The sequence below is a fragment of the Anomaloglossus baeobatrachus genome, chromosome 8 (genome assembly GCF_048569485.1).
Source record: "Anomaloglossus baeobatrachus isolate aAnoBae1 chromosome 8, aAnoBae1.hap1, whole genome shotgun sequence".
Taxonomy (NCBI): domain Eukaryota; kingdom Metazoa; phylum Chordata; class Amphibia; order Anura; family Aromobatidae; genus Anomaloglossus; species Anomaloglossus baeobatrachus.
In genome coordinates, this window is record NC_134360.1 from 45,735,163 (window position 1) to 45,762,459 (window position 27,297).

Here is a 27,297-nt window from a genome sequence, read left to right on the forward strand (position 1 = left end):
AATAAAACTCATCACAAGCCAGAAGCTGGTAAAGACTCATCTACTGTGTAAGGCTCACGTGTAACCCTTACCTTGCTGGGTGGCTCCTTTATGGGGATCGGCTGAAGGGAGAGTACCAGGCGGCTGAGAAGATGCAACGCTCGAAGGAGAATCAAAAACAGCTGCAAAAAGGAAACCGTGAAATATTATGTAATGATATATGCGCAGGTCAGAGATGTGCGAGACAGGAATGAATAAGGACAAGTTCCGCAGATCTCTGATGTACTGTATCCCCCCGATTCATCAAGATTAGTGGTTTTAGATCAGTTTTGATGAGTGCACTAAGGTAAGACCCAACTATAGCTGCTCATACAGCCAGATCAGATCTCATACTTTGCACTGACAAGGGGCAATCACCCTGAAACACCGGGACTGCAAATTGAGGTTCTGATCTGGCATAACTTCTAAGGGGTACTTTGCACACTACGACATCGCAGGTGCGATGTCGGTGGGGTCATGTCGAAAGTGACGCACTTCCTGCGTCGTTCTCAACATCGTAGTGTGTAAATCCTCGATGATACGATTAACGAGCGCAAAAGCGTCGTAATCGTATCATCGGTGTAGCGCCGGCGAATTCCATAATTACTCTGACGCGACGGTCCGATGTTGTTCCTCGCTCCTGCGGCAGCACACATCGCTGTGTGTGAAGCCGCAGGAGCAAGGAACATCTCCTACCGGCGTCACTGCGGCTCCCGTTGGATATGCGGAAAGAAGGAGGTGGGCAGGATGTTTACATCACGCTCATCTCCGCCCCTCCGCTCTTATTGGCTGCCTGCCGTGTGACGTCGCAGTGACGCCGCACGACCCGCCCCTTAATAAGGAGGTGGTTCGCCGGCCAGAGCGACGTCGCAGGGCAGGGGAGTGTATGTGAAGCTGCCGTAGCGATAATATTCGCTACGGCAGCTATCACAATGATAACGCAGCTGCGACGGGGAAGTGGACGTCCTTCGGCCACATTCCACACTAAAGACTGCTTCAGTGTGAACAATGCCCTGCGTAACCGGATTATGAATACCACACAACTCCAGGCACATTTAAGGGAAGTGAGAGGTCCCCTAGTATCACATCAGACCATTAAAAAGAGAATTTTGTTTACTTACCGTAAATTCTTTTTCTTATAGTTCCGTCATGGGAGACCCAGACCATGGGTGTATAGTTACTGCCTCCGGAGGACACACAAAGTTACTACACTCAAAACGTGTAGCTCCTCCCTCCTAGCATATACACCCCCTGCTAGCCAGTCCTAGCCAGTTTAGTGCAAAAGCTGAAGGAGGACATCCACCCACAAGTAGAGATAGAGTAAAACCCGGAATAACCGGAGCCTCTGTCTACAACAACAGCCGGTGAAGACACACGGAACAAGAAACTTGCCAACAGGCAATAGGGAGGGTGCTGGGTCTCCCATGACGGAACTATAAGAAAAAGAATTTACGGTAAGTAAACAAAATTCTCTTTTTCTTTATCGTTCCTATGGGAGACCCAGACCATGGGACGTCCCAAAGCAGTCCATGGGTGGGAATAAACAGACAACTGAGAAGCAGGAAAACCCAACTTCACAAATGGGCGACAGACACCTGAAAGATGCGTCTGCCGAAGCCCGCGTCTGCCAAAGCAAGAGCATGCCTTGGATAGAGCTTCGAAAAAGTATGCAGACTAATTCGAGCTGCCGTCTGAAAGACCTACTGAGCCGTAGCCTGAAAGCCGAAAAGGCACCGACAGGTCTGATCAAATGTGCTCTGATCCCCAGCGGGGAAGGCACTTGAGTACACTTGTAGGCCTCAGAAATGGCCGACCTAAGCTAACGAACAAGGGTCGGCTTAGATGCAGAGAGACCGCTATGCTGACTAGCAGTCAGTACTAGAGAGAGGTGCACCGCCTAATAACGGCGGTGCGAGACACCTAGATCCGGGGCGCCCGCACCAGATCCAGGATATGCAACGCTTCCTCAAGCGATGAAGAGGAGCCGGACAAAAGGAAGGCAGGAAAATTGCCCCGGATAAGGTGGAAGCAGTAACCACCTTAGGGAAAAAAGTCCGGAGTCGGACGGAGACCACCTTGTCTTGATGCAAAAGACCAAAAAAGGGGGTGACTCAGAGAGAGTGCAGCCAGAAATCCCTGGCAGGAAATTATAGCCACTAGAAAGACTACTTTCTGTGAAAGATGAAACAAAGAAACCTCCCCAAGAAGCGCAAAGGGGGGTTTCCGGGAACCGGGAGGACCGGATTAAGGTCCCAGGGCTCCATAGACCGCCGGAAAGGCGGAATGATGTGAGACGCGCCCTTAAAGGAGCGCACCGGAGCCAGCCGGACGATACGCCGCTGGCACATACCGACAGAACGGAGACCTGTCCCTTAATGAGGGATAGTCCTAGCTGTAGACCGGACTGTGGAAGGGACAGGAGGGTCGGCAAGGCTAAAAAGGTCCAGGGACACCTTGGAGCTCGAGTCATAGCGGAGATGACTTCAGGAAGGATACCAGAAGTCGCCAAGATCCAGGACTCAATAGCTACGCCGTCAATCCGAGAATCCAGAATTCTGACGGAAAAAACGGACCTTCTGAGAAAAGGTCTGGACGGACCGGAAGATGCCATGGCAATCCAACGGACAGAAAGAGCAGGTCAGGATACGAAGCCTGCCTGGGTCAGTCTGTAAGAGAATGACCCGACGGCCCCCTTCCCTGATCTTGTGCAGGGCTCTGGGCAAGAGGTAGAGACGAAGCTGGGATCAAACATGAACCAGTGTGTCTACCGCAAAACCTGAGGATTGTGGACCACGGTTGGACAGCTGAAATAATCTGCCCGCAGTTTTGACATCTAGGATGTGGGCTGCGGATACGGTGGACTAGGAGTCCCTTGTCCAGTGAAGAATGTTGAGGCGCCAAGATTGCCAGGCGGCTGAGTGTCCCAATCTGGAAATTGATGTAGGAAAACGCTGTAACGTTATCCGACTGAACTCGAATGTGCCTAGCCGCCAACAAATGGTGAAGGCTTAGAGAGCTAGAATACAGCTCTGATTTCTAGCCCATTGATCTAGAGGGCTGATTCGGACAGAGTCCAAGCGCCCTGCGCTTCGCGGTGGAGATATAATGCTCCCAAGGCGGAAAGACCAGCACCCTGGTGAGAATCACCTGGGACGGGGCCAGGAAGGAGCGTCCCTGAGACAGAGTGGTCGAAACCACCCCTGAAAACGAGCCCCAGGTCAGTGGCAAAGCCACCACCCCGTGGAAGGAGGGAGTTCGCGTGTACAGCGGACAACATCCAGTCTCAGAGGGCACAGGAGAAACTGGGCAAGGAATCGCTTCCATTGACGCCACCGTCTGACCAGCACCTGTATTTGGTGTCTGATAGAACGACGTCGACCGCCAGCGGAGAGACTACTTATCGACTAAGAGCGGCTTCACAAGAGCCGACAGTCTCGAATTGCGCCCTTGAGAGCCTCTGGTTCGAAGTCAGAGTGGACTTGAACAGAATGACAAGCCACCCGAATAGGTTAGAGTGGCGAGAGTAAGCGAAGTACTCTGCTAAGAGTCTGCACTGGATGAAGGCCTGAGAAGAAGGCCGTCTAGGGCAAACGATCACTGTCAATCCCTAGGGGTGCAGGACCCTAATCACAGCAGCCCCAATGAGAATACTCGAGGGGCCGTGGCCAACCCCAAGGGAAGAGCCACGAATTGGACCACTCTGATGGCAAAACGCAGTCAACGCTGGTGTGAAACTACGATTGACCGTTGCAGAAAAGCATCTCTGATGCCGAAGGCTGCGCGGGAATCTCCTTGGGTTCTTGATTGATCCGGTGAAAAAAAAACACACGGAACAAGACCGAGACTCCATGTGAAAACGCCACACCTGACCATGCTTGAAAAGCTAAAGATCCAGGTCGGAAGGCACCGCCCTCTTCGGGGACTAGAAATAGATTTAAACAAAAATCTCAGAACCGTTCCCAGTCGGGATTCGGTACAATTACTCCATTGGCCTGCAAGAAATGCCACGGCTTATGAGAAGGCGGCGGCCTTGGAGCCGGGAGGAGGTAACAGAAAAAATCTGTTTGGCGGGTGGACAGAACTCCATCTTGTAGCCATGGGAGATATAATCCCGCCCCCACTGAACGGAGACGTGTTAGAACCATACGTCGCCAAGTGGAGAGAGCCTGCCACCGACTAGGAGGAGGGTGGCGTGGCTAGATAGCTCGGAGGGAGCTGACTAAGTGGCAGCATCTCCTGCGGTCTTCTGAAGACGCAGCTTCAAGCCAATTGGTTCTATGAACCTAGGCCGAGCTAGAGGACGATCAGATGGAGGAACGGAAACCACCGAAACCTCAACTGATTCCTGCCCTGGACAGGTTCCCTGGTTTAGGTTTGTGGCAAGGAAGAACTCTCCCCGCCAAGAGCTTCCTAAATTTCATCCAGTCGGTTCCGAAGAGACTGGTCCCACCAAAGAGGAGCCCAGCAAGGAACCTCTATAGAGGCATCTGCCCTCCATTTCCGAAGGCACAGGAGCCTGCGGACAGCGAGGAAAGTAGCCAAGACCACCGCCGTGCGGTGTCCAGCATGGCAGACCTAGGCAGAGGATGAAAAGACTGAAGTCTGGAAGTTCAGGCAACCGTTTTGGGCATAGGGTCCCTGTGAGGGAATGCATCTCCTCTGAGGAGCCATCAGCCACTGACATAACGGTCCGGGCAGAGCCACCTGAGGTGAATGAGCCCACTTCTTGACCACCATTGGTGGACAGGGGAAACACAGTCTTCAGAATCACGCTTCATGGGAAGCGACTGTCAGAGCGGACCCTGGGCTGGTCACAGGGACCTGAAAACCGGAGTGGTTAAGGAACACACGTTGTGTTCACCTAGATAAGGTAACTCCGGCGGATTGAGGTCCAGTACAAAATTAATGTACCGTGGGATCCTTATAGAGGTGCCGTCAGCCACTGATACAACTATCCGGGCTGAAAGTCTAGACACCGGAGTGGCCACCCTTGGCGAATGAGTACACTCCTTGACCACCTCTGATGGGAGGGGGAGACAGGCAGCAGAACCCCGTTGTGGGATCTGCAGGACAGGCTGTGGGCTTGGACGCCTGAAAACTGGAGTGGTTAAGGAACACACTCCTCGTCTTGTTAAAGGTATACTGATGCCTTACTGCCAGCGGGGAATACTCCCCTGATACAGGCGGATGGAGGTCCAATACAAGTATAGTGGACGCAATCCAATCAGTCGCATCCGCGTCACCTACGGACGGAACAAAGTACCTAAATAGCATCCGTGACATCCTCCTCGTCCAATGAGTCAGCTCGTAATCGGAGCTGCGGGACGGGGAGGACAGGGGACCCTGCGTCTCCCTGTCAGGAGGACGGGGTCTGAGAGCTTTGCTGAGCGAGCAGAAAACGCCCTGAGAAGGGGGCTGCATGCTCAACAGATGCCGGGACAGGCCGACCCCTGGAAAAAAGATTCCCCCAGGGGTCAGCCATCGACCGGAGCGGCTGAAGGGACCATGAATGAGCCTCCAAGCTGAGGGGCCACAGTGGTTATGAGCTCGGTACAGCCGTACGAGACTACCAGCAGTGGATACTAAAAACAGCCTGCAGCCTCGCTCTGTGAGACATGCTGCAGAGGTGTGGGGCTATGTCTAGAATGTCTAGAATACCCAAGACAGGGGTCAGCCTGGGGAGACTCCAGGCAGAGGCACCACATAAGGACCATTACAGTATGGGTCCGTGCCGGTTCAGGCAATATGAGTTTACATGCAGAACATGTAGTATACAGCCTTGGAGCTTTGCTCCTAGTGTGAGACATGCTGCTGAGGAAGTTCTATAATAAAGAATTAACCCCCTCAGAATGCCGTGATCGTATATAAAAGTGCACAGCCAGAGGTTGTGACTTATCAGGCGTCTATTGTGAGTGCCCCCTCAGGTTACAAGCCTGGACCCCCAGCCATATATCCACTCCCTCTGCTGCAGAGCAGCCAGCGCCGATCAGCGTACTAAGAACGCTGAGAAAATGGCGCCAGAGTGAGGGGGGGGGGGGGCGGGGGTTAACCTAGGAGACGGGAATCGGAGGGCTAAGGCATGTACAGGGGAGGGAATCATCTCCTAAAACGGAGTGTCGTCCCCTGTGCAGAGCGGCCGGCGGGCGGCGCTGCAGTGTCCCCTTGCATGAGTAACATGCAGGGGAACAAAACGAAACTAGGCCGCGGCTGAAGCCGGGGCCTAGAGTTATACACGCGGCCGAAAATCAGGCATCATCGGCGCGGTACTCAGTAAAAACTGAGAAACCGGCCGGAAAAACTGTAAAAAGCAGCATTATCAACATAAATCACTGTCCCCTTCATAAATCCACATTGTAGAAGGACCCTTGAACAACGTCTCTATACTTAGCTTTGAGACGCAGGGTCCAATCCCTGGTGGGGTGGGGGTCCAGTGCTCCGTCCAGCAGGGTCCTGCCAAAGGGCTGCGGATGGAGGCCGGTCTCCTGCAAGGCAGTGAGAACCGTGTTGGCTCTAACTTCAAGCCAGAGCCCGTAAGGGATGGTGAAGGAGCGCGGCATGAAGGGATTTCTGCCCTGAAGTCAACCTTAACAGCACTGCCGCCAGGGGAGTGTGAAGGGACATGCCGGGAGTCCAGTGGACCCGCTTTTCTTCCAAATCTTTAGAAAAAATGAAAAATCAAAAAAGGATGCATGTGTGTGTGTGATCCTCCTGACACAAAGCTTGAAAACTGGCTAGGACTGGCTAGCAGGGGGTGTATATGCTAGGAGGGAGGAGCTACACGTTTTGAGTGTAGTAACTTTGTGTGTCCTCCGGAGGCAGTAGCTATACACCCATGGTCTGGGTCTCCCATAGGAACGATAAAGAAAAACCATTTACAATCAGCGTGGTCTGCGTACTGGACAACTTGTAAGGTACATGACAGCCCCAACAGGCTCAGGCGTCATCTACGTTGGATGAGGGGACAGTGGCCTCAGTGCTGGTCACTGATGAAAGTCGTTTCACGATGAGCAGCAATAATGGCGGCCAACAATTTTGGAGATATCAAGGAGAGCGCTATGCATCAGCCACTGTTGCCACCAGACGAGCCTTTGGTGGTGGAGTTACAGCGTGGGCCGGTGTGTTTAGTCAGTACCGAACGGCCCTACACTGTGTGAATGGTACAATGACAGCCCCTACTACTGGAATAACATCAATAATCCAGTCATTGTGCTTCTGCATGAAGAACACCGGCCCAATGTCATCTTCATGTATAACAATACACCAGCTCATCGAGGTCGCATCATTAGGGAACGGCTGCTGGAGACTGGGTGACCTCAAAAGGAGCGGCTGCACTTTCTCCAGACCTGAATCCCATAGAAGACCTATGGGTTCAGCTGAGTCTCTGTGTAGAGGCAGTAACTCTGTACCCCAGACTCTCAGTGACTTGAGGACCGTCCTTCAAGAAGAGTGCGATGCCATGCCTCTGCAGACAGTAACTGTACTTGTGAACAGCAGGAGGCATCGTTGTGAAGTTGGAATTGATGCTCAAGACCACATGACAAGTTGTCGACACTGATTTTTTTTGGAAGGGTATGCCCACCACTGTTGTCTTTGCTTCAATAAATTGTTTGAGATTGAGGATATCACCATTATTGCTGCTTCTACTTAATTGCCCTACGTTCATGATAACATATCACTGTAGCGTGAATGTCATGAAATGGGGGAGGGAGAGGAAGTTACAGCCCCCCTTTCCACCACCCGACAGACCGAGCACGTGACTCGCTCTCTAGCGCCCCTCTTATAGTCAGGCCAATTATGGAATTGCCCGACAATAAGCCAGGAGGCCGCTATTCTACTATGCCGATGATTGAAGGGTTCCCGGTGAGAGTAAGGTATATATTCCCCTGACTCCTGCGAGCGGAATATATCTAATCCTACCCAGATCTCACTGGTTGCCCCACAATGATCCTTGGCATAAACTCGCTGCCACCAATCGATTACGATTACTATTAAGCCGGGCTCACAGACGTGGGATTCAGGATCAAGATAACAGAACAGCCCAAGATTAAATTATATGTTTTAATCGCCTTAAGGGCACACTAGATACACTATTCACAAAGAAGGGAATTTTGTTACTTACCGTAAATTCCTTTTCTTCTAGCTCCTATTGGGAGACCCAGACGATTGGGTGTATAGCACTGCCTCCGGAGGCCACACAAAGCATTACACTAAAAAGTGTAAGGCCCCTCCCCTTCTGGCTATACACCCCCAGTGGGATCACTGGCTCACCAGTTTTAGTGCAAAAGCAAGAAGGAGGAAAGCCAAGAACTGGTTTAAACAAATTCACTCCGAAGTAACGTCGGAGAACTGAAAACCGTTCAACATGAACAACATGTGTACCCGAAAAACAACCAAAAATCCCGAAGGACAACAGGGCGGGTGCTGGGTCTCCCAATAGGAGCTAGAAGAAAAGGAATTTACGGTAAGTAACAAAATTCCCTTCTTCTTCGGCGCTCCATTGGGAGACCCAGACGATTGGGACGTCCAAAAGCTGTCCCTGGGTGGGTAAAGAATACCTCATGTTAGAGCTGCGAAGACAGCCCTCCCCTACGGGGAGGCAACTGCCGCCTGCAGGACTCTTCTACCTAGGCTGGCGTCCGCCGAAGCATAGGTATGCACCTGATAATGTTTGGTGAAAGTGTGCAGACTCGACCAGGTAGCTGCCTGGCACACCTGTTGAGCCGTAGCCTGGTGTCGTAATGCCCAGGACGCACCCACGGCTCTGGTAGAATGGGCCTTCAGCCCTGATGGAACCGGAAGCCCAGCAGAACGGTAGGCTTCAAGAATTGGTTCTTTGATCCATCGAGCCAGGGTGGCCTTAGAAGCCTGCGACCCTTTGCGCTTACCAGCGACAAGGACAAAGAGTGCATCCGAACGGCGCAGGGGCGCCGTGCGGGAAATGTAGATTCTGAGTGCTCTCACCAGATCCAACAAATGTAAATCCTTCTCATACCGATGAACTGCATGAGGACAAAAAGAAGGCAAAGAGATATCCTGATTAAGATGAAAAGAGGATACCACCTTCGGGAGAAACTCCTGAATGGGTCCGCAGCACTACCTTGTCCTGGTGGAAGACCAGGAAGGGAGCCTTGGATGACAGCGCTGCTAGCTCAGACACTCTCCGAAGAGATGTGATCGCTACCAGAAAAGCCACTTTCTGTGATAGTCTAGAAAGTGAAACCTCCCTCAGAGGCTCGAAGGGCGGCTTCTGGAGGGCAACTAGTACCCTGTTCAGATCCCATGGATCTAACGGCCGCTTGTACGGGGGTACGATATGACAAACCCCCTGCAGGAACGTGCGTACCTTAGAAAGTCGTGCTAGACGCTTCTGAAAAAAGACGGATAGCGCCGAGACTTGCCCTTTAAGGGAGCCGAGCGACAAACCTTTTTCTAACCCAGATTGCAGGAAAGAAAGAAATGTAGGCAATGCAAATGGCCAGGGAGACACTCCCTGAGCAGAGCACCAGGATAAGAATATCCTCCACGTTCTGTGGTAGATCTTAGCGGACGTGGGCTTCCTAGCCTGTCTCATGGTGGCAACGACCCCTTGGGATAATCCTGAAGACGCTAGGATCCAGGACTCAATAGCCACACAGTCAGGTTCAGGGCCGCAGAATTCCGATGGAAAAACGGCCCTTGGGACAGCAAGTCTGGTCGGTCTGGTAGTGCCCACGGTTGGCCGACCGTGAGATGCCACAGATCCGGATACCACGCCCTCCTTGGCCAGTCTGGGGCGACGAGTATGACGCGGCTGCAGTCGGATCTGATCTTGCGTAGCACTCTGGGCAAGAGTGCCAGAGGTGGAAACACATAAGGGAGCCGGAACTGCGACCAATCTTGCACTAAGGCGTCTGCCGCCAGAGCTCTGTGATCGCGAGACCGTGCCATGAAGGTTGGGACCTTGTTGTTGTGCCGGGACGCCATTAGGTCGACGTCCGGCCTTCCCCAGCGGCGACAGATTTCCTGAAACACGTCCGGGTGAAGGGACCATTCCCCTGCGTCCATGCCCTGGCGACTGAGGAAGTCTGCTTCCCAGTTTTCTACGCCGGGGATGTGAACTGCGGATATGGTGGAGGCCGTGGCTTCCACCCACATCAGAATCCGCCGGACTTCCTGGAAGGCTTGCCGACTGCGTGTCCCCCCTTGGTGGTTGATGTATGCCACCGCTGTGGAGTTGTCCGACTGAATTCGGATCTGCCTTCCTTCCAGCCACTGCTGGAAGGCTAGTAGGGCAAGATACACTGCTCTGATTTCCAGAACATTGATCTGAAGGGTGGACTCCTGCTGAGTCCACGTACCCTGAGCCCTGTGGTGGAGAAAAACTGCTCCCCACCCTGACAGACTCGCGTCTGTCGTGACCACCGCCCAGGACGGTGGTAGGAAGGATCTTCCCTGTGATAATGAGGTGGGAAGAAGCCACCACTGCAGAGAGTCCTTGGCCGTCTGGGAAAGGGAGACTTTCCTGTCCAGGGATGTTGACTTCCCGTCCCATTGGCGGAGAATGTCCCATTGAAGTGGGCGCAGATGAAACTGCGCAAACGGAACCGCCTCCATTGCCGCCACCATCTTCCCGAGGAAGTGCATGAGGCGTCTTAAGGAGTGCGACTGACTTTGAAGGAGAGCCTGCACCCCAGACTGTAGTGACCGCTGCTTGTCCAGCGGAAGCTTCACTATCGCTGAGAGAGTATGAAACTCCATGCCAAGATACGTCAGTGATTGGGTCGGTGACAGAGTTGACTTTGAGAAGTTGATGATCCACCCGAACGTCTGGAGAGTCTCCAGTGCAACATTCAGGCTGAGTTGGCATGCCTCCTGAGAGGGTGCCTTGACAAGTAGATCGTCCAAGTAAGGGATCACAGAGTGTCCCTGAGAGTGCAAGACTGCTACCACTGCCGCCATGACCTTGGTGAACACCCGTGGGGCTGTCGCCAGACCAAATGGCAGAGCTACGAACTGAAGATGGTCGTCTCCTATCACGAAGCGTAGAAAGCGTTGGTGCTCTGTAGCAATCGGCACGTGGAGATAAGCATCTTTGATGTCTATTGATGCTAGGAAATCTCCTTGAGACATTGAGGCAATGACTGAGCGGAGGGATTCCATCCGGAACCGCCTGGCGTTCACATGCTTGTTGAGCAGTTTTAGGTCCAGAACAGGACGGAATGAGCCGTCCTTTTTTGGCACCACAAAGAGATTGGAGTAAAAACCTTGTCCTTGTTCCCGAAGAGGAACAGGGACCACCACTCCTTCTGCTCTTAGAGAATGCACCGCCTGCAGAAGGGCATCTGCTCGGTCGGGATGTGGGGAAGTTCTGAAGAACCGAGGCGGAGGACGAGAACTGAACTCGATCCTGTACCCGTGAGACAAAATGTCTGTTACCCACCGGTCTTTGACCTGTGGCAGCCAAATGTCGCAAAAGCGGGAGAGCCTGCCACCGACCGAGGATGCGGAGGGAGGCGGCCGAAAGTCATGAGGCAGCCGCCTTGGAAGCGGTACCTCCGGTTGCTTTCTTGGGGCGTGAGTGAGTCCGCCAGGAATCAGAGCTCCTTTGCTCTTTCTGAGTCCCTTTGGACGAGGAGAATTGGGGCTTGCCCGAGCCTCGAAAGGACCGAAACTTTGACTGCCACTTCCTCTGTTGAGGTTTGCTTGATCTGGGCTGGGGTAAGGAAGAGTCCTTACCTTTAGACTGTTTAATGATTTCCGCCAATTGCTCACCAAACAGTCTGTCTCCAGATAATGGCAAGCTGGTTAAACATTTTTTAGAAGCAGAATCTGCTTTCCATTCTTTTAACCACAAGGCTCTGCGCAAAACTACAGAGTTGGCGGATGCCATTGAGGTACGGCTCGTAGAGTCCAGTACCGCATTGATAGCGTAGGTCGCAAACGCAGTCATTTGCGTAGTTAAGGACGCCACTTGCGGCACTGCTGGACGTAAGAAAGAGTCCACCTGTGCCAGACCAGCTGAAATAGCTTGGAGCGCCCACACGGCCGCGAATGCTGGAGCAAACGACGCGCCAATAGCTTCATAGACAGATTTCAACCAAAGGTCCATCTGTCTGTCATTGGCATCTTTAAGTGAAGCCCCATCCTCCACTGCAACTATGGATCTAGCTGCAAGCCTGGATATTGGAGGGTCCACTTTTGGACACTGGGTCCAGCGTTTGACCACGTCAGGGGGAAAGGGATAACGTGTATCCTTCAGACGTTTGGAAAAACGCTTGTCCGGATAAGCATGGTGTTTCTGGATTGATTCTCTTAAGTCAGAGTGGTCCAGAAAAGTACTCAATTTACGCTTGGGATACAGGAAATGGAATTTCTCCTGCTGGGCAGCTGCCTCCTCTGCTGAAGGGGCTGGGGGAGAAATATCCAACAGCCTATTGATGGCCGCTATAAGGTCATTTACCATGGCGTCACCATCTGGCGTATCCAAATTGAGTGCGGTGTCAGGACCAGACTCCTGATCACCCACCTCTGTCTCATCATATAGAGACCCTTCTCGCTGAGACCCTGACCCGCGTGATGACGTGGAGGGTCTCTCCCAGCGAGCTCGCTTAGGCGGCCTGGGACTGTCATCAGAGTCAGAGCCCTCAGCCTGTGATGCCTGGGACCCCCTTGAAGTACGGATTAGTTCCAACTGAGGGGGACCGGGGAACATAGACACAGCAGTGTCCATGGTCTGAGCAACTGGCCTGGACTGCAAGGTCTCCAGGATTTTTGTCATAGTCACAGACATTTTATCAGCAAAGACTGCAAATTCTGTCCCCGTCACCGGGGCAGGGTTCACAGGCGCCTCTGCCTGGGCTACCACCACCATAGGCTCTGGCTGACGAAGTGCCACTGGGACTAAACATTGCACACAATGAGAGTCGTTGGAGCCTGCTGGTAGATTAGCCCCACATGCTGTACAAGCAGTGTATACAGCCCGTGCCTTGGCACCCTTGCGTTTTGTGGATGACATGTTGCTGTCTCCTCAGAGCAATATAGGGGTATACAGCCAAGAAGCGACCGTACAGTGCAGTATATATATATATATATATATATATATATATATATATATATATATATATATATATATATATATATATATATATATATCTGGTACAGGAAAAAGTACACCAATACAACACTGTGGCACTAGTGGGGCCAGCACTAATGTGCTGCTTACCGCCCGCTAAACGCGGGTGTGTGGTCGCCAGAAATCCCTAGTCTGGGTCTCCCAGAGCCTGTGTCCGTCCTCCAGCCAGACTGCATGCAGGAATGGCTGCCGGCGTCCTGTGGAGGGGGGGGCGGGCCCTGGGCGTGCTCAGACCAAAAGCGGGAAACCTGCGTCCCAATGTGCCTAGTGAGAGGGCTGGAGCATGTAAATAAGGCTCCAGCCCTCGGCGCTGACGATTGCACAGCGGCTGTCCCATTCCCTGATTGACAGGGAGGGGGCGGGAACGAAGCGGAGCTAGGCCGCAAAAGCCGGGGACTAAATTTATAAGCGCCGCCGCAGTAAAAGCGCGGTCGGCGCTAAGTCCCCGGCGCACTACAAGTCCCAGCCGTGCTGCCGCTCCGAGAGTGGCCGGCGCGGTAGTTCCCAGCACATGAAGTCACACAGCTAAGCTGCTGTGACTCAAACCCCAGCGTGCAGCGCTACTGTCCCCGGCGCACTAACACACCCAGCAAGTCTGGCGTGTACGTGCCTGTCTGTACGGGGACACAGAGTACCTGAAAGTTGCAGGGCCTTGTCCCTGAACGGTACCCAGCTCCGTATCCAGCAGGTTCACTGGGTCTGTGGATGGAGCCCGGCCTCAGGGCTTGGGGGCCGGTAAGATCCCACTTCCTCAGAGCCCCTCAGGGGGATGGGGAAGGAAAACAGCATGTGGGCTCCAGCCTCTGTACCTGCAATGGGTACCTCAACCTTACAAACCACAAGTGGGGTAAGAAGGGAGCATGCTGGGGGCCCCATATGGGCCCTCTTTTCTTCCATCCGACATAGTCAGCAGCTACTGCTGACTAAACAGTGGAGCTATGCGTGGATGTCTGACCTCCTTCGCACAAAGCAGAAAACTGGTGAGCCAGTGATCCCACTGGGGGTGTATAGCCAGAAGGGGAGGGGCCTTACACTTTTTAGTGTAATGCTTTGTGTGGCCTCCGGAGGCAGTGCTATACACCCAATCGTCTGGGTCTCCCAATGGAGCGCCGAAGAAGAAGGGAATTTTGTTACTTACCGTAAATTCCTTTTCTTCTAGCTCCTATTGGGAGACCCAGACGATTGGGTGTATAGCTACTGCCTCCGGAGGCCACACAAAGCATTACACTAAAAAGTGTAAGGCCCCTCCCCTTCTGGCTATACACCCCCAGTGGGATCACTGGCTCACCAGTTTTAGTGCAAAAGCAAGAAGGAGGAAAGCCAATAACTGGTTTAAACAAATGCACTCCGAGTAACATCGGAGAACTGAAAAACCGGTCAACATGAACAACATGTGTACCCGAAAAAACCCAAAAATCCCGAAGGACAACAGGGCGGGTGCTGGGTCTCCCAATAGGAGCTAGAAGAAAAGGAATTTACGGTAAGTAACAAAATTCCCTTCTTCTTCGGCGCTCCATTGGGAGACCCAGACGATTGGGACGTCCAAAAGCTGTCCCTGGGTGGGTAAAGAAATACCTTATGTTAGAGCTGCGAAGACAGCCCTCCCCTACGGGGAGGCAACTGCCGCCTGCAGGACTCCTCTACCTAGGCTGGCGTCCGCCGAAGCATAGGTATGCACCTGATAATGTTTGGTGAAAGTGTGCAGACTCGACCAGGTAGCTGCCTGGCACACCTGTTGAGCCGTAGCCTGGTGTCGTAATGCCCAGGACGCACCCACGGCTCTGGTTGAATGGGCCTTCAGCCCTGATGGAACCGGAAGCCCAGCAGAACGGTAGGCTTCAAGAATTGGTTCTTTGATCCATCGAGCCAGGGTGGCTTTGGAAGCCTGCGACCCTTTGCGCTTACCAGCGACAAGGACAAAGAGTGCATCGGAGCGGCGCAGGGGCGCCGTGCGGGAAATGTAGATTCTGAGTGCTCTCACCAGATCTAACAAATGTAAATCCTTCTCATACCGATGAACTGCATGAGGACAAAAAGAAGGCAAAGAGATATCCTGATTAAGATGAAAAGAGGATACCACCTTCGGGAGAAACTCCTGAATGGGTCCGCAGCACTACCTTGTCCTGGTGGAAGACCAGGAAAGGAGCCTTGAATGACAGCGCTGCTAGCTCAGACACTCTCCGAAGAGATGTGATCGCTACCAGAAAAGCCACTTTCTGTGATAGTCTAGAAAGTGAAACCTCCCTCAGAGGCTCGAAGGGCGGCATCTGGAGGGCAACTAGTACCCTGTTCAGATCCCATGGATCTAACGGCCGCTTGTACGGGGGTACCATATGACATACCCCCTGCAGGAACGTGCGCACCTTAGGAAGTCGTGCTAGACGCTTCTGAAAAAGGACGGATAGCGCCGAGACTTGCCCTTTAAAGGGAGCCGAGCGACCAACCTTTTTCTAACCCAGATTGCAGGAAAGAAAGAAAGGTAGGCAATGCAAATGGCCAGGGAGACACTCCCTGAGCAGAGCACCAAGATAAGAATATCCTCCACGTTCTGTGGTAGATCTTAGCAGACGTGGGCTTCCTAGCATGTCTCATGGTGGCAACGACCCCTTGGGATAATCCTGAAGACCCTAGGGTCCAGGACTCAATGGCCACACAGTCAGGTTCAGGGCCGCAGAATTCCGATGGAAAAAAGGCCCTTGGGACAGTAAGTCTGGTCGGTCTGTTAGTGCCCACGGTTGGCCGACCGAGAGATGCCACAGATCCGGATCGGATCTGATCTTGCGTAGCACCCTGGGCAAGAGTGCCAGAGGTGGAAACACATAAGGGAGCCGGAACTGCGACCAATCTTGCACTAAGGCGTCTGCCGCCAGAGCTCTGTGATCGCGAGACCGTGCTATGAAGGTTGGGACCTTGTTGTTGTGCCTGGACGCCATTAGGTCGACGTCCGGCCTTCCCCAGCGGCGACAGATTTCCTGAAACACGTCCGGGTGAAGGGACCATTCCCCTGCGTCCATGCCCTGGCGACTGAGGAAGTCTGCTTCCCAGTTTTCTACGCCGGGGATGTGAACTGCGGATATGGTGGAGACCTTGGCTTCCACCCACATCAGAATCCGCCGGACTTCCTGGAAGGCTTGCCGACTGCGTGTCCCTCCTTGGTGATTGATGTATGCCACCGCTGTGGAGTCGTCCGACTGAATTCGGATCTGCTTTCCTTCCAGCCACTGCTGGAAGGCTAGTAGGGCAAAATACACTGCTCTGATTTTCAGAACCTTGATCTGAAGGGTGGACTCCTGCTGAGTCCACGTCCCTTGAGCCCTGCGGTGGAGAAAAACTGCTCCCCACCCTGACAGACTCGCGTCTGTCGTGACCACCGCCCAAGACGGTGGTAGGAAGGATCTTCCCTGTGATAAAGAGGTGGGAAGAAGCCACCATTGCAGAGAGTCCTTGGCCGTCTGTGAAAGGGATACTTTCCTGTTCAGGGATGTTGGCTTCCCGTCCCATTGGCGGAGAATGTCCCTTGAAGTGGACGCAGATGAAACTGCGCAAACAGAACCGCCTCCATTGCCGCCACCATCTTCCCGAGGAAGTGCATGAGGCGTCTTAAGAAGTGCGACTGACCTTGAAGGAGAGTCTGCACCCCAGTTTGTAGTGACCGCTGCTTGTCCAGCGGAAGCTTCACTATCGCTGAGAGGGTATGAAAACTCCATGCCAAGATACGTTAGTGATTGGGTCGGTGACAGGTTTGACTTTGAGAAGTTGATGATCCACCCGAACGTCTGGAGAGTCTCCAGCGCAACATTCAGGCTGAATTGGCATGCCTCTGGAGAGGGTGCCTTGACAAGTAGATCGTCCAAGTAAGGGATCACAGAGTGTCCCTGTGAGTGCAAGACTGCTACCACTGCCGCCATGACCTTGGAGAACACCCGTGGGGCTGTCGCCAGACCGAATGGCAGAGCTACGAACTGAAGATGGTCGTCTCCCATCACGAAACGTAGAAAAACATTGGTGCTCTGTAGCAATCGGCACGTGGAGATAAGCATCTGTGATGTCTATTGATGCTAGGAAATTTCCTTGGGACATTGAGGCAATGACGGAGCGGAGGGTTTCATCCGGAACCGCCTGGCCTCCACGTGCTTGTTGAGCAGTTTTAGGTCCAGAACGGAACGGAAAGAGCCATCCTTATTTGGCACCACAACCAGATTGGAGGAAAATCGTGTCTTGTTCCTGAAGAGGAACAGGGATTACCACTCCTTCTGCCTGCAGAAGAGCATCGACTCGGTGGGGAGGTGGGGACGTTCTGAAGAATCGAGTCGGAGGACGAGAACAGAACTCTGTCCTGTGCACGTGGGCACAATGTCCCTCACCCACCGGTCTGTGACCTGTGGCAGCTAAATGTCGCCAAAGGCGAGCGAGTCTGCCATCAACCGCGGATGCGGAGAGATGAGAGAGCTGAGAGTCATGAGGAGACCGCCTTAGTAGCGGTTCCTCCGGCTGCCTTCCTTGGGCGTGATTGAGCCCGGCCGGAAGCTGAGCCCCTCTGAGGATTTTCAGCCCTTTTGGACGAGGACAATTGTGACCTGCCCGAGCTTGGGAAGGACCTAAACCTCGACTGTCCTTCCAGGACAGCATTAATAGGGTAAGTCGCAATGCAGACATTGCGAGGTTACGGACGCCCCTGCGGCACGGATGTACATGTGCTCAAGACCAGCTGCGCAAGAACAGCTGAAAAGCTTAGGGTGCCCATACGGCTGTGAATGCCGGAGCAACCGACACGCCGATAGCCTCATAGACAGATTTCAACCAGAGTCCATCTGTCTGTCAATGGCATCTTTAAATGAAGTCCCATTTCCACTGCAACTATGGCTCTAGCCGCAAGCCTGGAGATTGGAGAATCCACCTTTGGACCCTGGGTCCAGCGCTTGACCACGTCAGAGGGAAAGGGATAACGTGTATCCTTAATACGTTTAGAGAAAACGCTTATCTGGTAAGCGTGGTGTTCCTGGACTGCTTCTGTGAAGTCAGCGTGGTCAGAAAAATACGTTTGAGCTACTGAAATGGGACTTCTCCTGCTGTGAAGCTGCCTCCTCCGCTGGGGGAGCTGAGGGAGAAAGATCCAACATTCCATTGATGGACGCTATAGGATCATTCCTTATGGCGTCACCATCCGGTGTATCCGGATTGAGAGCGGTGTCAGGATCAAAGTCCTGATGAGCTACGTCTGCCTCATCATACAGAGAGTCTTCCTGGGACCCCCCCGGAGCGCCGATTTTATTCCAGATGAGGGTGGCCAGGGAGCAATGATCCAGATTGCCCATGGCCTGTCCGGACTGCAAGTCTCTATCCCATTGCAACTCCGTCCCTGTCCTTTGACAGGGTTGACAGGTGGTTCCTTTGGCCACGTCTAGTAGAGACCCCGGCTGACCAAGTGCTACAGGGGAGCATTGCACACAATGGGGTTCAGTGCCATGGAACAGTATCACATGCAGTAAAAACAGCATCGAAAGCCTGTGTTGCTTATATGCTGCTGCCGACTAGCCATCTAGGAGTATAGAGCCAAGAATGGCGACCGTACAGTGCAATGTATAGCATACAAGCATAAAGTACAAATGAACACTGCAGCACATGCAGTACAAGCAGCATAGAAAGCCTGTGCCTTGGCACCCCTGCTTTTCTGCTGCTGTAGACTAGCCATCTAGGGGAATATAGCCCAGAATAGCGACCATACAGTGCCATGTATAGCATACAAGCATAAGTACAAATGAACACTGCAACACCTGCAATACAAGCAGCATAGAAAAAACCTGTGCCTCAGCACCCTTGCTTTTCTGCTGCTGTAGTCTAGCCATTCTAGGCGAATATAGCCAAGACTAGCGACCGTACAGTGCAGTGTATAGCATACAAGCATAAATACACATGAACACCTCAGTACATGCAATACAAGCAGCATAGAAAGCCTGTGCTTTAGCACCCCTGCTTTCCTGCTGCTGATGTGTCACCATCTAAGAGGGCATATAGCCAAAAATAGCGACCTATGCAGTGTAAGCATAAAATACAAATGGACAACTGCGGTATTTAGTGGGGTCAGCACTCCAGGTGCCGCTTACCGCCCGCCTATAAGCGGGTGTGTGGTCGCCCTAGTCCTGTGCCTGGTTGCCCAGAGTCCGTTCTCTCAGCTCGGACTGCAGGAATGGCTGCCGGTGTCCTTCTCCAGCTCGTATGAGTAGGGGCGGGCCGTGGGCGTGCCCCAAGTCAGAGCGGGAAACCGGCGTCCCACAGTGTCCAGTGAGAGGGCTGGAGCATGTAAATAAGGCTCCAGCCCTCGGCGCTGCTGATTGTACAGCGTCTCTCCCCTACCCTGATTGACAGGGTGGGGGCGGGAACGAAGCGGCGCTAGGCCGCAGAAGCCGGGGAGTAAAGTTAGAAGCGCCGCCGCCGTAAAAGCGCGGTCGGCGCAAAGTCCCCGGCGCACCACAAGTCGCAGCTGCGCCGCCGCTCCAGGAGCGGTCGGCGCAATAGTTCCCAACATGTAACGTCACTCAGCAAAGCTGCAGTGACCTAACCCCAGCGCTACTGTCCCCGGCGCACTATAACGCTCAGCAAGCCTTGAGAGCGTCCGTGCCTGCCGGGGACACCGAGTACCTGAATGATGCAGGGCCTTGTCCCTGACTGTACTCATGCTCCGAATCCAGCAGGTTCTCTGGGTCTGTGGATGGAGCCCGGCCTCAGGGCTTGGGGGCCGGCAAGATCCCACTTCCACAGAGCCCTCCAGGGGATGTGGAAGGAAAACAGCATGTGGGCTCCAGCCTCTGTACCAGCAATAGGTACCTCAACCTTACAAGCACCACCGCGGGTGAGAAGGGAGCATGCTGGGGGCCCTATATGGGCCCTCTTTTCTTCCATCCGATATAGTCAGCAGCTACTGCTGACTAAACAGTGGAGCTATGCGTGGATGTCTGACCTCCTTCGCACAAAGCAGAAAACTGGTGAGCCAGTGATCCCACTGGGGGTGTATAGCCAGAAGGGGAGGGGCCTTACACTTTTTAGTGTAATGCTTTGTGTGGCCTCCGGAGGCAGTAGCTATACACCCAATCGTCTGGGTCTCCCAATGGAGCGCCGAAGAAAAGTAAATTTCATATTGTATGTGATTACACAGATTTGGTATTGGGATTCAGGAACTTAAAGGTCTAGCTTCCTTACCATTACCAAATCATCTGCATTGTCCATCATCATGTACCTTCACTGGACTAAAGTTAGCATTGATGTATTGAAATCAGTGATTTGTCACCTACATGGACCATCTCCTCCGAGTCCCTTACTCCGTACACTCCAAATCTCCGCTCCAGCGTGGCCGACAGCGGTTCTCGATCATCAAGAGACATGTCCGGATTCAGAGTGAATGTGGACGTAAACCTAGAAAGGAACAGGATTTACAAGTGACCCTGTCCAGACCCAGCCCTACTACAGTTAACCCTTTACATACAAGGGTTATTTATTACAACTACATCATAGAGAATAGCTTACCACTTCAGCAAGTTGGCCACAAACACAACATCCACCCTGGTGGCCGGAACATTTACAAATTTAACTGGAACCACAGACAGCGCCACCGCCTGGAGGTCAGGGGAGTTACACATGTCACTGCGAAAAAAGCCATTACCAAGGAGGCAGAGTAAGTGTACCTGGAAGAAAAATAAGAGCATAAGGTTAGGTTCCACACATTTTGCACTAGACTTATCCAATACATTTCTGTGGGGCTCAGCCACGTCAGATTCTTCATAAACTAATCTTATATTCTGATTTTGTAATAACTAAATTACGGGAACCATCTGACGATTGCCGCGCTATATCTCACTTTGTGCGTGTCTTCTCGCAGCTCCTTGCTGAACCGATTCATCATTCGACGTAAATAAGCGGCAAATTCTGCCTTTCTCTTCTCCCTGTAAAACAAAAGCCCGGCCATCGGTTTCTAGTATTTACCTTAATGCTACTGAAGTCTTTCCTGGTGCTCAATAAATAGATCAGATCGATTCTCCATGTACAAATGAAATTATTTCACATAAAAAAACAGGCAAAAAAAACCACTCATTTTAATTGCATATTCCTTAGACTTCAGAGCTGCACTCACTATTCTGCTTGTGGAGTAAATGTGTACATATATTACTTATCCTATAATGATCCTGAGATACATCCTGTATTATACCCCAGAGCTGCACTCACTATTCTGCTGGTGCAGTCACTGTGTACATACATTACATTACTTATCCTGTACTGACCCTGAGTTACATCCTGTATTATACCCCAGAGCTGCATTCACTATTCTGCTGCTACAGTCACTGTGTACATACATTACATTACTGATCCTGTACTGATCCTGAGTTACATCCTGTATTATACCCCAGAGCTGCACTCACTATTCTACAAGCTTCAGAGCTGAAATCACCAAGTATTCTCTGTGTGTTCAGTATTTGCACAGCTTGCTTTGATGATCTGTATTTCTTTGTCGCTCCTAATTGGGAGACCCAGACAATTGGGTGTATAGCTTCTGCCTCCGGAGGCCACACAAAGTATTACACTAAAAGTGTAAAGCCCCTCCCCTTCAGCCTATACACCCCCCGTACTGCTACGGGCTCATCAGTTTTTATGCTTTGTGCGAAGGAGGTCAGACATCCACGCATAGCTCCACAGCTTAGTCAGCAGCAGCTGCTGACTATGTCGGATGGAAGAAAAGAGGGCCCATAACAGGGTCCCCAGCATGCTCCCTTCTCACCCCACTCTTGTCGGCGGTGTTGTTAAGGTTGAGGTATCCATTGCGGGTACGGAGGCTGGAGCCCACATGCTGCTTTCCTTCCCCATCCCTCAATTAGGGCTCTGGGTGAAGTGGGATCCCATCGGTCTCCAGGCACAGGAGACCGTGCTCCATCCACAGCTCCTGAGGACCCTGCTGGATAGGAGCCGAGTATCGTTCAGGGACATGGCCCTGCTACTTTTAGGTACTCTGTGTCCCCGTGGGGACCGCGCACAGCAACACTCCAGCATTGCTGGGTGTGCTAGTGCACCGGGGACAGCAGCGCTGGCTGCATTTGTGCCACTATACACTTCAGCGTCGCTGAGTGTATTTGTGTAGGGGGACTGCCGCGCTGACCGCCGCTGCCATGGTTATCACTGCGGCGCGGCTGGGACTGTTAGTGCGCCGGGGACTTCGGCGCCGACCGCGCTTATACGGCGGCCGCGCTTATAACTATAGTCCCCGGCTTCTGCGGCCTAGTCTCATTCTTTTCCCGCCCCCAGCCCTGCCAGTCAGGGGAAGGGCGGGACGCTGTACAGGACGGCAGCACTGAGGGCTGGAGCATGCTTTGCATACTCCACCCCCCTCACTCTGCACAGTGGGGCACCAGTTCCCGCACTTTTCTGGGTCACGCCCACGGCTCCCTCCTCTCCCCAGGACGCTGGCAGCCATTCCTCTCAGCTCTGCTAACGCTGGAGAGGAGAGACAAGCTCAGGGAGACCCAGGCAGGATTTCTGGTGCCCACACAAACGCTTTGCGCAGGCGGTAAGCAGCACCTGTGGTGCTGGCCCCACTAGTGCAGAAGTGTATTTATAGTTTATATGATTATAGTCTATACTTTACACTGTAGGGTGCACTGTTGATTTGTGGCTATTTACCCTCCTGTATTGCTCAGAGGAGACAACATACTATGCTGCCTGTGCAGCATGTACGGCTATACTGCCGGCAGGTTCCACTGACCCTCATTGAGTGCAATGCTCGGCCCCTGTGGCACTTTCTCAGCCGGAGCCTCTGCTAGGGGTGGCCCAGGGAGAACCACCTGTTAACACTGTCCAGGTGACAGGGACGGAGTTTGCAGTTTTTACTGAAAGACTTTCTGAGACTATGGCTAAGATATTAGAAGCCTTGCAGTCCAGGCCGGCATCTCAAGCCAGGGGCACTGTGGTATCATTGTCCCCTGGTTCCCCTCAGTTGGAACAGCAATGTCCTCCCGGGGTGTCTCATGGATCCCAGGGTGAGGTCTCTGACACGGACCGCAGCCCCAGACCGATTAAGCGAGCTCGCTATGAAATTCCCTCGACATCATCACAATGTTCAGGGTCTCAGCGAGAGGACTCTCTGTATGATGAAGCGGAGGTAGCTGATCAGGATTCTGATCCTGAAGCCGCTCTCAACCTTGATACTCCTGATGGGGACGCCATAGTGAATGATCTTATTGCGTCCATCAATGAAATGTTGGATATTTCTCCCTCAGCTCCTCCAGTGGAGGAGTCAGCTTCTCAGCAGGAGAAATTCCGTTTCAGGTTTCCCAAGCGTACAAAGAGTATGTTTCTGGACCACTCTGACTTCAGAGAGGCAGTCCAGAAACACCGAGCTTATCCAGATAAGCGTTTTTCCAAGCGCCTTAAGGATACACGTTACCCTTTTCCCCCTGACGTGGTCAAGGGCTGGACTCAGTGTCCCAAGGTGGATCCTCCAATCTCCAGACTGGCGGCTAGATCCATAGTTGCAGTGGAAGATGGAGCTTCACTCAAGGATGCCACTGACAGACAGATGGAGCTCTGGTTGAAATCCATCTATGAAGCTATCGGCGCGTCTTTTGCTCCAGCATTCGCAGCCGTATGGGCACTCCAAGCTATCTCAGCTGGTCAGGCGCAAATTGACGCACTCACGTACGTCTGCGCCGCAGGTGGCGTCCATAACCTCTCAAACGTCGGCATTCGCGTCCTACGCTATTAATGCTGTCCTGGACTCTGCGACCCGTACGGCGGTTGCAGCCGCCAATTCGGTGGTAATACGCAGGGCCTTGTGGCTGCGGGAATGGAAGGCAGATTCGGCTTCCAAAAAGTGCTTAACTGGATTGCCATTTTGCGACCGTTTGTTTGGTGAGAGATTGGATGAAATCATCAAACAATCCAAGGGAAAGGAAACATCCTTACCCCAAGCCAAACCAAAAACACCCCAACAGAGGAGGGGACAGTCGAGGTTTCGGTCCTTTCGGGGTGTGGGCAGGTCACAATTCTCCTCGTCCAAAAAGGCCTCAGAAGGATCAGAGGAACGCCGACGCATGGCGGTCTAAATCACGCCCTAAAAAGACCGCCGGAGGTGCCGCTACCAAGGCGGCTTCCTCATGACTTACGGCCTCCTCACACCACATCCTCGGTCGGTGGCAGGCTCTCCCGCTTTTGCGACACCTGGCTGCCACAAGTAAAAGACCGTTGGGTGAGAGACATTTTGTCTCACGGTTACAGGATAGAGTTCAGCTCTCGTCCTCCGACTCGATTCTTCAGAACATCTCCGCCTCCCGAGCGAGCCGAGGCTCTTCTGCAGGCGGTGGGCATTCTGAAGGCAGAAGGAGTGGTGGTCCCGGTTCCTCTTCAGCAACAGGGTCACGGTTTCTACTCCAACCTGTTTGTGGTTCCAAAGAAGGACGGGTCCTTCCGTCCTGTTTTGGACCTAAAACTGCTCAACAAACACGTAAGGACCAGGCGGTTCCGGATGGAATCCCTCCGCTCCGTCATCGCCTCAATGTCCCAAGGAGATTTCCTAGCATCGATCGATATCAAGGATGCTTATCTCCACGTACCAATTGCTCCAGAGCATCAGCGCTTCTTGCGCTTCGCCATAGGAGACGAACACCTTCAGTTCGCGGCACTGCCGTTCGGCCTGGCGACAGCCCCAAGGGTTTTCACCAAGGTCATGGCTACAGTAGTTGCGGTCCTCCACTCTCAGGGTCACTCAGTGATACCTTACTTAGACGATCTGCTGGTCAAGGCACCCTCTCAAGAGGCATGCCAACACAGCCTCAACGTTACTCTGGAGATTCTCCAGAGTTTCGGGTGGATCATCAATTTTCCAAAGTCAAATCTGACACCGGTCCAATCACTGACATATCTTGGCATGGAGTTTCATACTCTTCCAGCGATAGTGAAGCTTCCGCTGGACAAACAGCGTTCACTACACACAGGGGTACAATCTCTCCTTCAAGGTCGGTCACACCCCTTGAGGCACCTCATGCACTTCCTGGGGAAGATGGTGGCAGCAATGGAAGCAGTCCCTTTCGCGCAGTTCCACCTGCGTCCTCTTCAATGGGACATCCTACGCAAGTGGGACAGGAGGCCGACGTCCCTAGACAGGAACATCTCCCTCTCTCAAGCAACCAAAGCTTCCCTTCGGTGGTGGCTTCTTCCCACCTCATTATCGAAAGGGAAATCCTTCCTACCCCCATCCTGGGCGGTGGTCACGACGGACGCGAGCCTGTCAGGGTGGGGAGCAGTTTTTCTCCACCACAGGGCTCAGGGTACGTGGACTCAGCAAGAGTCCTCACTTCAGATCAATGTTCTGGAGATCAGGGCAGTGTATCTTGCCCTAAAAGCGTTCCAGCAGTGGCTGGAAGGCAAGCAGATCCGAATTCAGTCGGACAACTCCACAGCGGTGGCTTACATCAACCACCAAGGTGGGACACGCAGTCGGCAAGCCTTCCAGGAAGTCCGGCGGATTCTGCTGTGGGTGGAAGCCACAGCATCCACCATATCCGCAGTTCACATCCCGGGCGTAGAAAACTGGGAAGCAGACTTTCTCAGTCGCCAGGGCATGGACGCAGGGGAATGGTCCCTTCACCCGGACGTGTTTCAGGAGATCTGTTGCCGCTGGGGGATGCCGGACGTCGACCTAATGGCGTCACGGCACAACAACAAGGTCCCAACATTCATGGCTCGATCTCAAGATCACAGAGCTCTGGCGGCAGACGCCTTAGTTCAGGATTGGTCGCAGTTTCAGCTTCCTTATGTGTTTCTTCCTCTGGCTCTGTTGCCCAGAGTGTTACGCAAGATAAGGGCCGACTGCCGCCGCGCCATCCTCGTCGCTCCAGACTGGCCGAGGAGGTCGTGGTACCCGGATCTGTGGCATCTCACGGTCGGCCAACCGTGGGCACTGCCAGACCGACCAGATTTGCTGTCTCAAGGGCCGTTTTTCCATCTGAATTCTGCGGCCCTCAACCTGACTGTGTGGCCATTGAGTCCTGGATCCTAGCGTCTTCAGGATTATCTCAAGAGGTCATTGCCATTATGAGACAGGCTAGGAAACCAACGTCCGCCAAGATCTACCACAGGACGTGGAAAATATTCCTGTCGTGGTGCTCTGCTCAGGCGTTTTCTCCCTGGCCATTTGCCTTGCCCACTTTTCATCTCAATCAGGACATCTCCTTACCCTCGTTTTGTCCTCATCCAGTTCACCAATGTGAAAAGGATTTGCACTTGTTAGATCTGGTGAGAGCACTCAGACTCTACATTTCTCGTACGGCGCCCCTGCGCCGCTCCGATGCTCTCTTTGTCCTTGTCGCTGGCCAGCGTAAAGGGACACAAGCTTCCAAATCAACCCTGGCTCGGTGGATCAAGGAACCAATTCTCGAAGCTTACCGTTCCTCGGGGCTTCCGGTTCCCTCAGGACTGAAGGCCCATTCTACCAGGGCCGTGGGAGCGTCCTGGGCCTTGCGACACCAGGCTACGGCTCAGCAGATATGTCAGGCAGCTACCTGGTCGAGCCTGCACACTTTCACGAAACACTATCAGATGCATACCTATGCTTCGGCAGATGCCAGCCTAGGTAGGCGAGTCCTTCAGGCGGCAGTTGCCCACCTGTAGGACGGAGCCGTTACGGCTCTATTATGAGGTATTATTTACCCACCCAGGGACTGCTTTTGGACGTCCCAATTGTCTGGGTCTCCCAATTAGGAGCGACAAAGAAGAAGGGAATTTTGTTTACTTACCGTAAATTCCTTTTCTTCTAGCTCCAATTGGGAGACCCAGCACCCGCCCCTGTTTTTTGTATACACATGTTGTTCATGTTAAATGGTTTCAGTTCTCCGATATTCCTTCGGATTGAATTTACTTTAAACCAGTTTATAATTTTTTCCTCCTTCTGGCTTTTGCACCAAAACTGATGAGCCCGTAGCAGTACGGGGGGTGTATAGGCTGAAGGGGAGGGGCTTTACACTTTTAGTGTAATACTTTGTGTGGCCTCTGGAGGCAGTAGCTATACACCCAATTGTCTGGGTCTCCCAATTGGAGCTAGAAGAAAAGGAATTTACGGTAAGTAAACAAAATTCCCTTCTTTGCACAGTTATCTGCACTCTAAGCATTGTACACCATCTGCATTACAGAGT

The 27,297-nt window shown here is 52.8% G+C and overlaps 1 protein-coding gene across 3 annotated transcripts in view; it reads right to left on the bottom strand.

Moving 5' to 3' along the window:
* Nucleotides 1-27,297, bottom strand: part of XPC (XPC complex subunit, DNA damage recognition and repair factor) — a 94,490-nt gene that overhangs the window by 21,895 nt on the left and 45,298 nt on the right. For all 3 annotated transcript variants that reach the window (XM_075321552.1, XM_075321551.1, XM_075321553.1), the window contains 4 exons: nt 20,982-21,066; nt 20,651-20,808; nt 20,419-20,539; nt 72-161 (listed from right to left, as the gene is read on the bottom strand). In XM_075321552.1, coding sequence (XP_075177667.1) covers nt 72-161; nt 20,419-20,539; nt 20,651-20,808; nt 20,982-21,066 — 454 coding nt within the window. The remainder of the gene's footprint in view (nt 1-71; nt 162-20,418; nt 20,540-20,650; nt 20,809-20,981; nt 21,067-27,297) is intronic.